Source organism: Haliotis cracherodii, unplaced genomic scaffold, assembly GCF_022045235.1.
Source record: "Haliotis cracherodii isolate W230 unplaced genomic scaffold, xgHalCrac1.p SCAF_7, whole genome shotgun sequence".
Taxonomy (NCBI): Eukaryota; Metazoa; Mollusca; class Gastropoda; order Lepetellida; family Haliotidae; genus Haliotis; species Haliotis cracherodii.
Genome location: NW_027266330.1, coordinates 59,337,516 through 59,354,219, shown reverse-complemented (window position 1 = coordinate 59,354,219; position 16,704 = coordinate 59,337,516). Strand labels below are relative to the sequence as shown.

At 45.7% G+C, this 16,704-nt stretch overlaps 1 protein-coding gene across 5 annotated transcripts in view; it reads left to right on the top strand.

The window, feature by feature from the left end:
- Positions 1 to 15,627, top strand: part of LOC139448285 (organic cation transporter protein-like) — a 54,418-nt gene extending 38,791 nt beyond the window's left edge. For all 5 annotated transcript variants that reach the window (XM_071229826.1, XM_071229827.1, XM_071229829.1 and 2 more), the window contains exons 3-10: positions 1,165 to 1,370; positions 4,145 to 4,360; positions 6,161 to 6,397; positions 7,048 to 7,182; positions 10,360 to 10,442; positions 11,572 to 11,692; positions 12,811 to 12,883; positions 14,170 to 15,627. In XM_071229826.1, coding sequence (XP_071085927.1) covers positions 1,165 to 1,370; positions 4,145 to 4,360; positions 6,161 to 6,397; positions 7,048 to 7,182; positions 10,360 to 10,442; positions 11,572 to 11,692; positions 12,811 to 12,883; positions 14,170 to 14,340 — 1,242 coding nt within the window. In that variant the 3' untranslated portion in view covers positions 14,341 to 15,627. The remainder of the gene's footprint in view (positions 1 to 1,164; positions 1,371 to 4,144; positions 4,361 to 6,160; positions 6,398 to 7,047; positions 7,183 to 10,359; positions 10,443 to 11,571; positions 11,693 to 12,810; positions 12,884 to 14,169) is intronic.
- The last annotated feature ends 1,077 nt before the right edge of the window (positions 15,628 to 16,704 follow it).

Below are 16,704 nucleotides of genomic sequence, written 5' to 3'. Positions count from 1 at the left end.
CCGCGTCATACTAAAAGACATTTTAAGATGGTACTTGTTGTTACCCTGTCTGGCGCTCGGCATTAAAGGGGCTAAAACAAGGACTGGTCGGCTCGGAGTCAGTATACTGTGTCTGAGTGGGGTATTCATGTTAAACTACGGCATGGTATCTCAGTGAGCTAGCACTATAAATCGACATCAGTCCGGACTAGTACAAGCAGCCACACAAACACACACGTGCAAGCACGTCGCTATATAAGTGCAATAATCTTGGACGCGACGTTAAACTCCATTTCACCTCAGTAGTGCACGGTACTAGCGTGGTTTTGTGTGGTTTTGTGTGGTTTTGTTTTGTCTGTCAAGGTACACTGAAGGATGAAAGTTCACCAATTCCGTGACCCTCTGACCCCGCTGTCCTTGACCTCCCGTTCTGTGGCTTCACGTGATCGTAGGGGTGGTGACCCTATCAACAATAGAGACACACTAATATTATCTTTCTATGTCAGTCTCCTGTCTGACAGCTGTCCTAAATATACCAGATACATCCTGTGTGAACTCGGTCCCTGTTTCCCTGTTATTTGACGATAACAGTAAATGGACCGCATTGTCGATCTGGTTCTACACACAAGCACACTGAAGTCATCGAGACCGGTCGATTGCAATATCACAACTTAACTAATATGCCCGCTCAAAAGAAATGTTTAACGCCCCAAAATCTGTATGATCTTGAAAAAAATATCGACATTAGCTGTACATTTATTAAATGAATTACGTTTAACGCAACTTTGAACTTTATTCAAGTTGTATCACGGCGAGTCAGCTTAATGTGGGAGGAAAGCCCGAAGTGAAGTGGTAGCTACGGTAGAGCTGCGATCAGTTTCACGACCTTTTCCCTCTCGGTTCTCTCCGCTACATTCGAAATCTGTGTTAAAAATAAGGATTCAGTTCACAGTATGGATAAGTATCAGCCATAACCATGTGTGAAGGACATATTGAATACGTTTGTCCTGCGGTCGGGTAGCCTAGTGGTTAGAGCGTTCGCTCGTCACATCAAAGACCCGGTTCGATTCCCGACATGGGTACAATGTGTAAAGCCCATTTCTGGTGTCCCCAGCCGTGATATTGCTGGAATATTGCTAAAAGCGGCGTAAAACCATACTCACTCACTCCTACTTATATTGCCAGTGGGATCTGGTCTGCAGCCGGAAGTGGATTACGCCGATCATCACGTCTATACAGATGGGCGGCGTTCTTTTTGGGGCGCTCGCTGGGGGGCAGTCGGCGGAGATGTTCGGCCGCCGGAAGTCCCACTTCATCTTCATGCTCATCCACGCCATCACTAACGTCATCGCCGGCTTTTCCGTGTCATGGCAGATGTTTGCAATACTCCGGTAAGTGAGTGAATGACAGGGCTGGTGAGTGAGTGAGTGACAGGGCTGGTGGGTGAGTTAGTGAGTGACAGGGCTGGTGAGTGAGTGACCGGGCTGGTGGGTGAGTTAGTGAGTGACCGGGCTGGTGGGTGAGTGACCGGGCTGGTGGGTGAGTAAGTGAGTGACCGGGCTGGTGGGTGAGTGAGTGACAGGGCTGGTGGGTGAGTAAGTGAGTGACCGGGCTGGTGGGTGAGTTAGTGAGTGACCGGGCTGGTGGGTGAGTGAGTGACAGGGCTGGTGGGTGAGTGAGTGACAGGGCTGGTGGGTGAGTGAGTGACAGGGCTGGTGGGTGGGTGAGTGACAGGGCTGGTGGGTGAGTAAGTGAGTGACAGGGCTGGTGGGTGAGTTAGTGAGTGACAGGGCTGGTGGGTGAGTTAGTGAGTGAGTGACAGGGCTGGTGGGTGAGTGAGTTAGTGACAGGGCTGGTGAGTGAGTGAGTGACAGGGCTGGTGGGTGAGTTAGTGAGTGACAGGGCTGGTGAGTGAGTGACCGGGCTGGTGGGTGAGTTAGTGAGTGACCGGGCTGGTGGGTGAGTAAGTGAGTGACCGGGCTGGTGGGTGAGTAAGTGAGTGACAGGGCTGGTGAGTGAGTGACCGGGCTGGTGGGTGAGTTAGTGAGTGACAGGGCTGGTGAGTGAGTGACCGGGCTGGTGGGTGAGTGAGTGACAGGGCTGGTGGGTGAGTAAGTGAGTGACAGGGCTGGTGAGTGAGTGACCGGGCTGGTGGGTGAGTTAGTGAGTGACCGGGCTGGTGGGTGAGTGAGTGACAGGGCTGGTGGGTGAGTAAGTGAGTGACAGGGCTGGTGAGTGAGTGACCGGGCTGGTGGGTGAGTTAGTGAGTGACCGGGCTGGTGGGTGAGTGAGTGACAGGGCTGGTGGGTGAGTAAGTGAGTGACAGGGCTGGTGGGTGAGTGAGTGACAGGGCTGGTGGGTGAGTTAGTGAGTGAGTGACAGGGCTGGTGGGTGAGTTAGTGAGTGAGTGACAGGGCTGGTGAGTGAGTGATCGGGCTGGTGGGTGAGTGAGTGACAGGGCTGGTGGGTGAGTTAGTGAGTGAGTGACAGGGCTGGTGGGTGAGTTAGTGAGTGAGTGACAGGGCTGGTGGGTGAGTTAGTGAGTGAGTGACAGGGCTGGTGGGTGAGTTAGTGAGTGAGTGACAGGGCTGGTGAGTGAGTGATCGGGCTGGTGGGTGAGTGAGTGACAGGGCTGGTGGGTGAGTTAGTGAGTGAGTGACAGGGCTGGTGGGTGAGTTAGTGAGTGAGTGACCGGGCTGGTAGGTGAGTAAGTGAGTGACAGGGCTGGTGGGTGAGTTATAGAGTGACAGGGCTGGTGGGTGAGTTAGTGAGTGAGTGACAGGGCTGGTTGGTGAGTTAGTGAGTGAGTGACAGGGCTGGTGGGTGAGTGAAAGGGCTGGTGGGTGAGTTAGTGAGTGAGTGACAGGGCTGGTGGATGAGTGAAAGGGCTGGTGGGTGAGTTAGTGAGTAACAGGGCTGGTGAGTGAGTGAAAGGGCTGGTGGGTGAGTTAGTGAGTGAGTGACAGGGCTGGTGGATGAGTGAAAGGGCTGGTGGGTGAGTTAGTGAGTAACAGGGCTGGTGAGTGAGTGAAAGGGCTGGTGGGGGAGTTAGTGAGTGAGTGACAGGGCTGGTGGGTGAGTGAGTTAGTGAATTGGCTGATGGGTGAGTGGGTGAGTGAGTGACCGGGCTTGTTGGTGAGTGAGTAAGTGACAGGGTTGGTGAGTGAGTGAGTGAGTGACAGGGCTGGTGGTGAGTCAGGGAGTAAGTGCTTGAGTGAGTATGTGACAGGGCTGGTGGGTGGGTGAGTGACAGGGTTGGTGAGTGTGTGACAGGGCTGGTGGATGGGTGAGTGACAGGGTTGGTGAGTATGTGACAGGGCTGGTGGGTGGGTGAGTGACAGGGTTGGTGAGTGTGTGACAGGGCTGGTGGGTGGGTGAGTGACAGGGTTGGTGAGTGTGTGACAGGGCTGGTGGGTGGGTGAGTGACAGGGTTGGTGAGTATGTGACAGGGCTGGTGGGTGGGTGAGTGACAGGGTTGGTGAGTATGTGACAGGGCTGGTGGGTGGGTGAGTGACAGGGTTGTTGAGTGTGTGACAGGGCTGGTGGGTGGGTGAGTGAGTGACAGGGTTGGTGAGTGTGTGACAGGGCTGGTGGGTGGGTGAGTGACAGGGTTGGTGAGTGTGTGACAGGGCTGGTGGGTGGGTGAGTGACAGGGTTGGTGAGTGTGTGACAGGGCTGGTGGGTGAGTGAGTATGTGACAGGGCTGGTGGGTGGGTGAGTGATAGGGCTGGTGGGTGAGTGAGTGAGGGAATGAGTGACATGGCTGGTGGGTGGGTGAGTGAGGGAATGAGTGACAGGGCTGGTGGGTGGGTGAGTGACAGGGTTTGTGAGTGAGCGAGTGAGTGACAGGGCTGGTGGGTGAGTGATTGACAGGGTTGGTGGGTGAGTGAGTGACGGGGTTGGTGAGTGAGCGAGTGAGTGACAGGGCTGGTGGGTGGGTGAGTGACAGGGTTGGTGAGTGAGTGAGTGAGTGAGTGACATGGATGGTGAGTGAGTGAGTGACAGGGTTGGTAAGTGAGTGAGTGGATAACAAAGGATCACTAGGAGACAAGAAAATGTTGTTCAACTTAAATGTTTACCCAGCACTGTAATGTTAAACTATCTTGACACGAACATGGCTGCGTCTTGATTGACAACCCCAACTTCATCTGATTGTTCAATTCAGGTTCCTCCTGGGGATCTCAGTCGGTGCTCTACTTGTGGTCAGCTTCACCTACTATATGGAGTTCATCGGGAAGAAGTGGCGCTCTCTATGTTCCGGGATGCCGTTCTGGTCAATGGGCGTGTGTCTGTTCGCCCTGACCGCGTGGCTGACGCCTGATTGGTCCAATCTTCACATCATCTGCGGCGTCATCCACATCCCCTTTTTGTGTGGCTGGTTGTAAGTAGTATGACCTTGTGACTTCGTACATGGGTATTCCGGGTTAGAGCAAGTCCCCAGCGACTTATGTTGGTCGTAATGTTGGGATTCCCCAAGCAAACCTGTGCTTGTCTCCCCGTGGAGATTCAGGGTTAGAACAGGTCCTCAGCAACCTATGCTGGTCTCCCCGTGGGGATTCAGGGTTAGAACATGTCTTCGGGAACCTCTGCTTGTCTCCCCGTGGGGATTCAGGCTTAGAACAGGTCTTCAGCGACCTATGCTTGTCTCCCCGTGGGGATTCAAGGTTAGAACATGTCTTCAGCAACCTATGCTTGTCTCCCCGTGGGGATTCAGGCTTAGAACAGGCCCTCAGCAACCTGTGCTGGTCTCCACGTGGGGATTCAAGGTTAGAACAGGTCTTCGGGAACCTATGCTGGTCTCCACGTGGGGATTCAGGCTTAGAACAGGTCCTCAGCGACCTATGCTGGTCTCCCCGTGGGGATTCAGGTTTAGAACAGGTCTTCAGCGACCTATGCTGGTCTCCCCGTGGGGATTCAGGTTTAGAACAGGTCTTCGGGAACCTATGCTTGTCTCCCCGTGGGGATTCAGGCTTAGAACAGGTCTTCAGCGACCTATGCTTGTCTCCCCGTGGGGATTCAAGGTTAGAACAGGCCCTCAGCAACCTATGCTGGTCTCCCCGTGGGGATTCAAGGTTAGAACAGGCCCTCAGCAGCATGTGCTTGTCTCCCCGTGGGGATTCAGGCTTAGAACAGGTCCTCAGCAACACGTGCTTGTCTCCCCGTGGGAATTCAGGGTTAGAACAGGTCTTCGGGAGCCTATGCTTGTCTCCCCGTGGAGATTCCGGGTTAGAATAAGTCCTCATTCATACTTGCTTGTCATACCATTGGGATTGCCCATTAGAATGGGTGACACAATCCGGTTAGAATAGGTCCTCGATAACATATGCTGGTCGAAAGAGGCGACCAAATCGATCGGGTTGTCAGATTTGGTTGATTACATGCTAACGACAACGACGGGGTGGGATTTTGCTCGTAATATCAATCACTGGTTTGCTTGGTTCAGAGTCGAACATTTACTGGCCGCTGTCATATAGATGGAATATTGCTGAGGGCGTCACAAGCTGAGACTAGCCATATTAGGACATGTTATGGGAGATTGGCGCGCTAGTCAGGGGAAGCCAAGCGGCTGAAGCGTTTTCTCTTCACGCGAAGGCCCGGGTTTCATTCCCCAAAGTTATAATGATTGGCGTACTTCAAGAACCGTTTAGAGGACTCTCACCCTTGTCGTTTGTGTCCTCTGCCGAGATGATGCTAGTATGTTGATAAGAGCATCGATTGTGAGGGATGAAGATAGGATGGGGCTGATGCTGCTCTATAACAAAGAACCTTTACGGCCTGTGTACTGACAAGGTAGACACAATTTTATGGATAACAACTTCTTTAATACTGTAAAAAAAAGTTGACAAGCTGCTTGACAACTGTATAAGGATCCATACCGAAACGTCGCTTTTTCCAGTATTAAAGAAGTTGTTATCCATAAAATTGTGTCTACCTTGTCACCCGTCAACTTCTAAGTAATGCCTATCAAACAAGGCCTGTGTACTTATTGGGAAAACGCTAGGACTATATAGTATAATGAGGAAATGTGTGATCGGGGTGGTTTAAGTATAATGGAGGTATTTGTGCTTGTTTGTTTGTTTCATGTTGTTTAACGCCGCACCAAGCAAAATTCCAGCTATATGACGGCGGTTATAATGATTGGGCCGTTTAGAGGACACTCACCCTTGTCGTTTCCCCCCAGCTACATCCCCGAGAGTATCCGCTGGCTCGCCGTCAAGAACCGTTTGGAGGAGGCTGAAGCGGTTGTCCTCAAGGTGTGCCAGTTCAACAATCGCCCTAAGCCAGAACACACCCTGGGCATACTGAAACTCGTTGCGGATGAGGAGAGGAGGCTTGCCCTAGACAAGAAATATACCTACATCGACATCTATAGAGGCTGGAAGATGTGCAGGATGTCGCTCCTTGTTCAGTTTCAGTGGTAAAATAGTTATCAGTTTTAGTGTGAACACCCGCCATTTGTAACCAGAACCTCGTTTATCCAGACGCTTTGACTCGTTTATCCAGACGCTTTGATTTCATCGCCCTCCCGATTAACAGAATGATGGTTTCGCGAACGTAAATTGCTGTTTACAATCGATTGGAAATTAAGGTTTGCGGAATGAAGGGATGTGGATAAACAAGGGTTGTCTTTTCTCGTAATGCTTTGTAAACCATTGATGGCATCAGTAACCATGAAGATCCTGGGTAGATTCATACATGCTGTAAAAAGCGACGATGCTTTTAAGAGGCGATTAACGGGATCGGGTAGTCAGGCTCGCTGTCTTTGTTGATCATGTCATCGTATCCCAATTGGGTGGATCGATGCTCATGATGTCAATCACTGGATTGTCTGGTCCAGACTCGATTATTTACAGGCCGCCGTCATATAGCTGGAATATTGCTGAGATCGGCGTTAAAAAAAAAAAAAAAAAAAAAAAAATATCGTATTGAGAACCTACCTAGATTTATTGATGTGAATAACGTATTCTTGCTTTGTTTAAATGTTGCATACAGTGTTTTTTACTGTGACATATGTACTAACATGACTTATAATTATAGTGTTACTTAACCCGATCTCTTCGTCCCCAGGGCGTGCTTGGCGTTGGTGTACTACGGTATTCTGTTTGGCGTGGACGCCCTCTCTGGTAACCTCTGTCTCAACATCTTTCTCATGGGCGTCGTGGATATACCTGCCGACATCGCGACGCTCTACCTCAATAATAGGTATAGTACTTGAAAAACTATACCACACGACCGTCCCCCCACGTGACCTGGCCCGATCAGGTCACTCGCCTGTATATTTCCTCAAGCATGGACAAGTGATGTCTGCGTTCTGTCCCGTATAATGTCGATCCATAGTCACAGACGTTTGTAAAGGGTGGTGGGTAGCCTTGTGGTTAAAGCGTTCGCTGGTCACGCGGAAGACCTGGTTTCATTTCTGATAAGGGTACAATGTGAAGCCTATTTCTTGTGTCCCCTGCCGAGATGATGCTAGTATGTTAAGAGCATCGATTGTGAGGGATGCTGATGCTGCTTTATAACAAAGAAACTCTTTTACGACCTGTGTACTGACAAGGTATCTCAATTTTATGGATTAACTTCTTTAATACTGTAAAAAGGTTGACAAGCTGTTTGACAACGGTATAAGGATCTAAGTTGTTATCCAAAAAAATTGTGTGTACCTTGTCAGCCGTTAACTTCTAAGTAATGCCTATCAAACAAGGTCTTTGTATATATTGGGATAACCGATCCCATATTAGGATAGGCCTACATAGTATAATGAGGAAATGTGTGATCGGGATGGTTTAAGTACAATGAAGGTATTTGTGCTTGTTTGTTTGTTGTTTAACGCCGCACCAAGCAATGTTCCAGCTATATTACGGCGGTCTGTAAATAGTCGAGTCTGGACAATTGGCATATGAGTCAGCGAGCCTGACCACCCGATCCCGTTAGTCGCCTCTTACGACAAGCATCGCCTGTTACGGCAAGCGTTGGTTGCTGAAGACGTATTCTACCCCGTATCTTCACGGGTATGTCGGATCGGATAATGAGGATTAATGTGATCGCGATGATTTAATTTTTTCTGATATTTTGAAGTAAAGAATATGTTGTGGTTATTTGATCTTAGTAATTAAGAGACACTAAGAGTAGTTCTACTATCGATGAGAGTGACATAGACATTGCTTCGATTAATCTACTTCTTAATCATCTGCAACAGTCTGAGCATATACATTGTATATGTATTACTAGTTGAGATGAAATTATCTCTGAAGACCATACTCGTATGAAAATATTGTTGACATGTTTACTGAAGAATTACAGGATGCAGAAGGAAAGTATTGGTAGCCCTGATTCAAGCTATTGAGATCACACTATGATAGAGATGTGTAACGTTGCAGTTTGCGTTATGCTAAATCGTCTTCTTCCAAATACTAAATACTAAATATTGTTATTATTACACAGATTAAAATAAATAAATGCAGCAAAGAGGGTTTGAGTGATCCTGGCACAGTCAGGCTGTTTAAGCTCATCATCAACTCAGGGCCCTTGACACCCACCCACCCCCCCCCCCCATTCCCCCTAAAAAAAACCCCAACAAAAACAACAAACAAAAAAACACAAAAAAAACATCCAAAAAAACCAAACAAACATAAAAAAACCCATAAAACCAAACAAACAAAAACAAAAAAATCCAACAAAACATCCCCCCCAAAAAACAAAACAACAACAAAAACCACCAACAACAAAACAAACAAACAAAACAAACAAAAAACTCAGGCCCCCTGCCCCCTCTCCAGCCCAGACAGCTTATGGCACTTCTCCCAGGTAGCGCTGCCTAGTCGAACCCACCTAGAACCTTTCGTACAATGTGAAGACTCCCCAACACTGCAGCCTTCTGCATTACCCAGATTCCTGGTCGCAAACCCGGGTACTCTCCCAATGTCAGTCAACAGATTGGGAGGTACCAAACTTAAGGCACCGAGGACGGAAAATTCAATGATGTAAATAATTTCATTGGACTTATCCAAAAGGATAAGATGAGGTGTGTTGGTCTGGAAAGGTCTGAGACTGTATACGGGCCTATTCCAAAGAATTTTGTATTTCTCATTTTCCATGACGCCCTCTACATATTCTGGGTCGTACTATGGATGGACCTCTGTGTCAAAACCACAAGCATGGCGATCAAACGGATCAATATGTACGTTGAAGGTGGTAGTGTCAGCTTGGTATCGACTTGGAGTGGGCATCCCTGTTCATACCAATAAGAGTGAATGAGTGAGTGAGTGAGTTTGGATTAACGCCGCTTTTAACAATATTCCAGTTATATCACGGCGTGTCAGCTTAATGTGGGAAGAAAGCCCGAAGTGATGCAGGTCTTAGACGTTTACCACTTCGGTGAAACCCACGAGCACGGGTATGGCGCTGACAAACCTAGAAACATAATCGGGGCGAACCGGGATTCGAACCTACAATCATAGGTTTCTGGCGTTGTCTGAATACAATGACCACTGTTCACGGACAGTATCTCCATAATCTTAACACAATGACACACTTGACTGACGTCAGTGATCGTGATATAGGCTCCTTGTATTATCTTCTATCCTTATGTAAAATAGTAAAATCTTTAAAGGAGAGACCACCGACACCATTGCCAGGCAACGCGATTAAACAATTGTGATTGTGTTTATGACGATTGTTGCAATAACTTTATCATGTAACACTGTCAGTTTTCACATTTGCAATCAGTACTGACGTTTCTTTTGTTTTAATTATTTTTTTCTGTTTCGAAAATCGCATTTTTAACACTTTGTACACATGGTGATCACAGCAGTATAATTATGCCACAGCGCTACATTCCATTTCTGAAACGATTACACTTTAGACAATATCTGGGTGTACAGTTAAATATAAACACATAGGCTTAACCTGATTAATATTGATATAAATATGTATATATGACTATAATAGCTTGAATGCAGCTTTCACAGCTGATTATTTCAATTGCCATAAAGCAGGTGCTACGGATTATTGATCGCCATAATGGAAAATTTTAGTCCAGCATGCCGAATAGAATAGGATTTCATTATTTAATTCTTCGTCGTGGTTTTTGATGTTTCGTGTTTAAAAGATACTTCCGTTTCAGTGAAAGCAATTCTGTACAATCGGGTGTGAATTTTTATTCTTCGTGTTTGGAAAAAAATATTTCTACCTGAGTTTGATGAGTTTCTTGTACATGAAAGTCTATTTCAGTCGTAACAGGTATTTTACAGCATACTCGGTGCAACAATGTCCTGACTCTCGCTTTATTCCAGTTGACCCTCGACCCGGAAATCGAACCTAGCAGTTGACGGTGTCCGGAAGTAGTAAATAATTTGGACATGCGCATACTTGTTGTTTCAGGTTCGGCCGGAAGTTTACATGTTTGGGCTATTTGGTGTTAGGAGTCATCGGCGCCCTTAGCGTCATAATAGCGTCCATTCATGGTTTGTATAATGTCCGTCGCTCGCGGGGTTCGCGTGTCGATTATATTGATTTTAAAGTTTTAAAAAAGAAACGTAATTCGGAGTCGGGCCTTTCGTTGAGTATGAACCAAATAGGACTTGAACAAAAATCATTCAGTCATTTATCAACTTACTTTTATTATTCATATTTTAATGTTTATTTTATTATTTTTATTTCCTATCATTGCCAGTGATATTAAGGTTGTAATAAGTTAAGTGTCTTTTTTGTTATTTTTATTTCATTTTATTTGATTGTTATCAGTACCAGTCACTAATCCCCACTGTAAATGTAAGAGTGAAACACAATGCATGCTGGGAAGACACAAGTATTAAAACAACAAATTACACTTTATTGACTTTGTAGTGGTGTGGGAGTCTAGTGAGTGAGTGAGTGAGTAAGTGAGTGAAACTTTGAAATTTACATCGATGTCGAATGGATGAGCTTTTTCTATTGTTGGATGGTCGTGAATACCTTATGAGACTAAGCGTGATCACTTCTAAAAGAGCATGATCGTTGAGGACTGAGATTGGCGCGGGTTGAAGAGAAGAAAGCGTATGTTTTCCCGCAAAGGCCTACACGTGGTCTCTCTATGAATAATTATCCCAGGTCAACGTGAATATAAAAAAGGTCGGCCCCTTATTGAGAGAAACAGAAAATGTAGAGCTCCTCTACAGACAAGACAAATAAAATATATCCCAGTACATACACACATTAATATGTTTGTACGTAGAACTCATAAAATATCGTTTCCAACAAGGTGATCTGTACTTGCGCTATGAGTATCGAAAGTTACGGGATGGACGTACCGATAGTCATAGCTAAGATCGCTTTGTTAAACGACAACCTGAACTATTGCATATATTTAAACAAACGTCATCTAAAACTACAAATATTGAGTAAAATATTTCACATAAACCTTATTTAAAGAACCTCGTTAACCCAGACAAGGTTATGATTGAACGCTCAGCTTACGGCCGTGTGTAGTTGGGGAGCCTATTTGGATGTCCTGTTTACAATTTTGATGATGGATTAAAGATTTTCGTGTGATATATCTGTGATATAAAGAGGTTCGTGTGATATATCTGTGATATGATTTTCCTTGTTCCACAGCACCACCGGAAACCCGAGGTGTAATCATCACCACCCTGGCTCTGGTGGCTAAGGTCGGGGTAGGTTCCGGGTGGACGGCATTTCAAGTTCTCACCAGCGAATCCTACCCCACCGTTATCAGGTAAGTGCACAGCCACGTGTAAGTGTATAGCTACGTGTAAGTGTATAGCTTCGTGTTAGTGTATAGCTACGTGTAAGTGTATAGCTACGTGTAAGTGCATAGCTACGTGTAAGTGCATAGCTACGTGTAAGTGCATAGCTACGTGTAAGTGCATAGCTACGTGTAAGTGCATAGCTACGTGTAAGTGTATAGCCACGTGTAAGTGCATAGCCACGTGTAAGTGTATAGCCACGTGTAAGTGTATAGCTACGTGTAAGTGTATAGCCACGTGTAAGTGTATAGCCACGTGTAAGTGTATAGCTACGTGTAAGTATATAGCCACGTGTAAGTGTATAGCCACGTGTAAGTACATAGCCACGTGTAAGTGCATAGCTACGTGTAAGTGCATAGCTACGTGTAAGTGTATAGCCACGTGTAAGTGTATAGCCACGTGTAAGTGTATAGCTACGTGTAAGTGTATGGCCACGTGTAAGTGTATAGCTACGTGTAAGTGTATAGCTACGTGTAAGTGCATAGCTACGTGTAAGTGCATAGCCACGTGTAAGTGTATAGCTACATGTAAGTGTATAGCCATGTGTAAGTGTATAGCTACGTGTAAGTGTATAGCCACGTGTAAGTGTATAGCCATGTGTAAGTGTATAGATACGTGTAAATGTATAGCCACGTGTAAGTGTATAGCCACGTGTAAGTGTATAGCCACGTGTAAGTGTATAGCTACGTGTAAGTGTATAGCTGCTTGTAAGTGTATAGCCACGGGTAAGTGCATAGCCACGTGTAAGTACATAGCCACGTGTAAATGTATAGCCACGTGTAAATGTATAGCCACGTGTAAGTGTATAGCTACGTGTAAATGTATAGCCACGTGTAAGTGTATAGCCACGTGTAAGTGTATAGCCACGTGTAAGTGTATAGCCACGTGTAAATGTATAGCCACGTGTAAGTGTATAGCTACGTGTAAATGCATAGTCACATGGAAGTACATAGCCACGTTTAAGTGCTATGCCAGGTATAAGTATAACGAAGGTACACATGTATATGCCGATAATGTGTGTGTTATAACGAAGGTTTATGCACGTACTGCAAGGAAGGGATATACTATGACGTGTTTCTTGCTTCAGGAATCTGGGATATGGCGCAGCTGGAATGCTATCCCGTATTGGCGCCATCATCGCACCATTCATCTTTACGCTGGTGAGTCCTTTCCGTCTGATAAGTGTGGTTTGCGGTTTTACATGCTTAATATTCTTTAGTAAGGGATCGACCATTTGGCCTTTTGATTTTCCATCTATCTATTATGCTGATTATTATAATTCGATCCCTATTTGTTTGTGATGTTTTCACTTTCTGTATGTCGTGGTTCCTTTCCCTCTTTATCTTTCTTTTTCTCCCCCGCATTTTCTCTTTTTTTTTCTTACCCGTTTATTTCTCCCCTCTCCCTCCCTTTTTATCTCTTCCTCCCCTATCTTTCTCTCTTTTCCTTCACCTGTTTCTCTCCCCCCCATCCCTACCTCTCTCCCTCTCCTGCTTTATATCCCTTCTCGTCTTTATCTTCCTTTCGTCTTTATCTTCATCACATCTTTATCTTCCACCACCTTTATCTTCCTCCCGTCTTTATCTTCCTCCCGCCTTTATCTTCATCCCATTTTTATCTTCATCACGTCTTTATCTTCCTCCCATCTTTATCTTCCCCCACCTTTATCTTCCTCCCGTCTTTATCTTCATCCCGTCTTTATCTTCCTCCCGTCTTTATCTTCCTCCCATTTTTATCTTCATCCCGTCTTTATCTTCCTCCCGTCTTTATCTCCCTCCCGTGTTGATCTTCCTCCCGTCTTTATCTTCCTCCCATTTTTATCTTCATCCCGTCTTTATCTTCCTCCCGTCTTTATCTCCCTCCCGTGTTGATCTTCCTCCCGTCTTTATCTTCCTCCCATCTTTATCTTCCCCCACCTTTATCTTCCTCCCGTCTTTATCTTCATCCCGTCTTTATCTTCCTCCCGTCTTTATCTTCCTCCCATTTTTATCTTCATCCCGTCTTTATCTTCCTCCCGTCTTTATCTCCCTCCCGTGTTGATCTTCCTCCTGTGTTGATCTTCCTCCCATCTTTATCTTCCTTCCGTTTTTATCTTCCTCCCGCCTTTATCTTTCTCCTGCCTTTATCTTCCTCCAGCCTTTATCTTCCTCCCGTCTTTATGTTCCTCCCGCCTGTATCTTCCTCCCGTCTTCATCTTCCTCCCGTGTTGATCTTCCTCCCGCGTTGATCTTCCTCACGTCTTTATCTTCATCCCGTCTTTATCTTCCTTCCGTTTTTATCTTCCTCCCGTCTTTATCTTCCTCCCGCCTTTATCTCCCTCTTTCTCTTTTCTCCTCTGTTTCTCTCTTCCTCTCTCCCTGTCTCTTTCCCTTAATCTAGTGGCCCCCCTCGTCTCATTTCGTCCCCCCACATACTCTGTGTTTGAAATAAGGATGTTGTGTTGCAGGGCGGAGACAGCATCCTCATGCCCTTCATCGTGGTGAGCGTCACCATGGCCGTCTGCATTGTAGTCACGTGCCTGCTCGCGGAGACCAAAGACTCTCCGCTTGAAGACACCATCGCCTCCAACCCCGCCAAGAACAAACTCATGGACCAAGAAGAACTGGAAAAACTCTGATTATCTAATCAGACTCGTGTGGGCGGAAGAAACCTTGCTGAGATGATTGTTTGCACAAAGGACCGTTGTCTGTGTTTGATCTGTGAAATCAAAGATTATTATTTTAATCTGCGTGCACGTGACAAACATAGGGTGAGTCCGTTATACCTTTACAATCAAGGGACGGTTCCATGTAGAACACGAAGAAGCGAGCACTCTGTAATAACTTGACTATCAGTAACAAATTGCAAGTTGTGAAGAAAGATAGACTTGCAAACATAGGAGCCTTTACTTTTGTATTAATAATCTGAGAACGAGAACTCTGTAAGGAATTGACAAGCTAAGAACGAGAACTCTGTAAGGACTTGACAAACTAAGAACGAGTACTCTGTAAGGACTTGACAAACTAAGAACGATTACTCTGTAAGGACTTGACAAACTAAGAACGATTACTCTGTAAGGACTTGAGAAACTAAGAACAATTACTCCGTAAGGACTTGAGAATCTAAGAACGATTACTCTGTAAGGACTTGGCAAACTAAGAACGAGTACTCTGTAAGGACTTGACCAACCTAAAAACGAGTACTCTGCAAGGACTTGAGAAACAAAGAACGAGTACTCAGCAAGGACTTGAGAAACTAAGAACGATTACTCTTAGGACTTGACAAACTAAGTACTCTGTAAGGCGACATCGTGTGAAAAACATGACGTAATTAAAGAGATTTTACTCGGAATTGGATTGATGAACGAAGAGATATCTTTGTTATAAAATATTCCAACAGAGGTTAACCCAGTGAAAAGCATTGTGTGAACACCTCGTGAACACCTCGTTAAACACTCACCAGCATTTGTGAACATCCCGTCTCCAATGAATCTTGCAAGGTTTCAAAGGCGAACTTTCCGACCAAACTGATGCTGAAAATTTATCATACTCAATATTTTTATGCAAGCGGAAGGAACATTGATTGATCGTACGTTTTGTCCAACTGATGAATTCTGATCTTACTGTATTTAGGCCATCTCAAGCGTGTTTGGGGGCTGGTCATTTATTGTAGGGTGGGGGTAGGGGTGTGGTTAGGGTGTGGAGGTATGGGTGGGGGTGGGGGTGGGGGTGGGGTGAGATCGGTTTTAGGTCAGTATCATATTATGCCGAGTACGCCCCCCTCCCTTCCCCCATTTTCGATTTTACGTAATATTTATCCACCCCCCTCTTCCCTATACTAAGTGACCGGTCCCTAAATATTGTTCACATGTATGACTGTTTTATTTGTGAAGAAAGAACTGTCATTTTCATGACAATCCCCCCCCCCCCCCCCCCCCCCCAATCCGCTTTGTATAGTAGTGATAAGTTTTTTTCTGACCTCCCCTGTCACTTTTATGACACTCTCGCTATTTACAGCTCTCTCTATTTTCTACCCTGTCATAGTCGTATTTCCTGCCATTTATTCACCACTGCTGGCTATGCCTCTTGCTTACGAATGCGTTGGGAAGAGGTGGAGTGACAGGTTTGGTTGTAGTTGGACTGACAGTACTGTATAAGGATAAATAGGTCGAGGCGAAGTCCATTGTTTCTCTTCCTGTGGCCTCTACCTGTCTTAAAGCACAGATTGTATATTACGTCATTTGTCACTTGTCACTTGTCATTTCCCACAAGCCCAGCCATGTGAGCAAATCTTGTACATGTAGCTTCAGCAGCATTGACTGTAAGGAGGGGGGACATTCTCTTCTTATGTTCTACACTGACCAAAATGACGAGCTCTGATTGGATCCGAACATTCAGCTATTTACAATTAGATTGCTCTCCTGTGGTCCGTTCCACAAAGCGATCTTAGCGCTACGACCGTCGTAAGTCTATGTTAAAGTATAGGAGTTAGGATCGCCTTAGCACTACGATCGCTTTGTGGAACGGGGCCCTGGTTCGCCAAGATAAACACAAGTTCATCTCAATCCCGACCATCTCTTGTGTAACCTTGAGGTTCCCATACTTGTCGTTGATAAAGTACATCCAATAATGTCCCGACATACTTGCTGTACGATTCATACTATACTCATCGACAAAAGAAACGCGAATACCAGGTTGGTTAAGATATGAAGAACTGGCATGTTGCGTGAATCGACGCTCATGGACGCATTACATGTGACGTCATAGATCCATGACTCGAGATGCACCATTTGTCTCGTGCAGGATTAACGTGTAAACGTTTGGAAATCACGTGCAGCATATCGTGATAAGAATAAAGACACTCTGCAGTAACACTTGACTGATTGTTAGTATTGTCATAAATTGGTACACATTGGAAACATCTCTTCTTAACGTACCTACTTCTCTATAAGTTTCTATGGTTCGCGTTTCTATTGACGCTGAGTATATATGTCATTTCACCA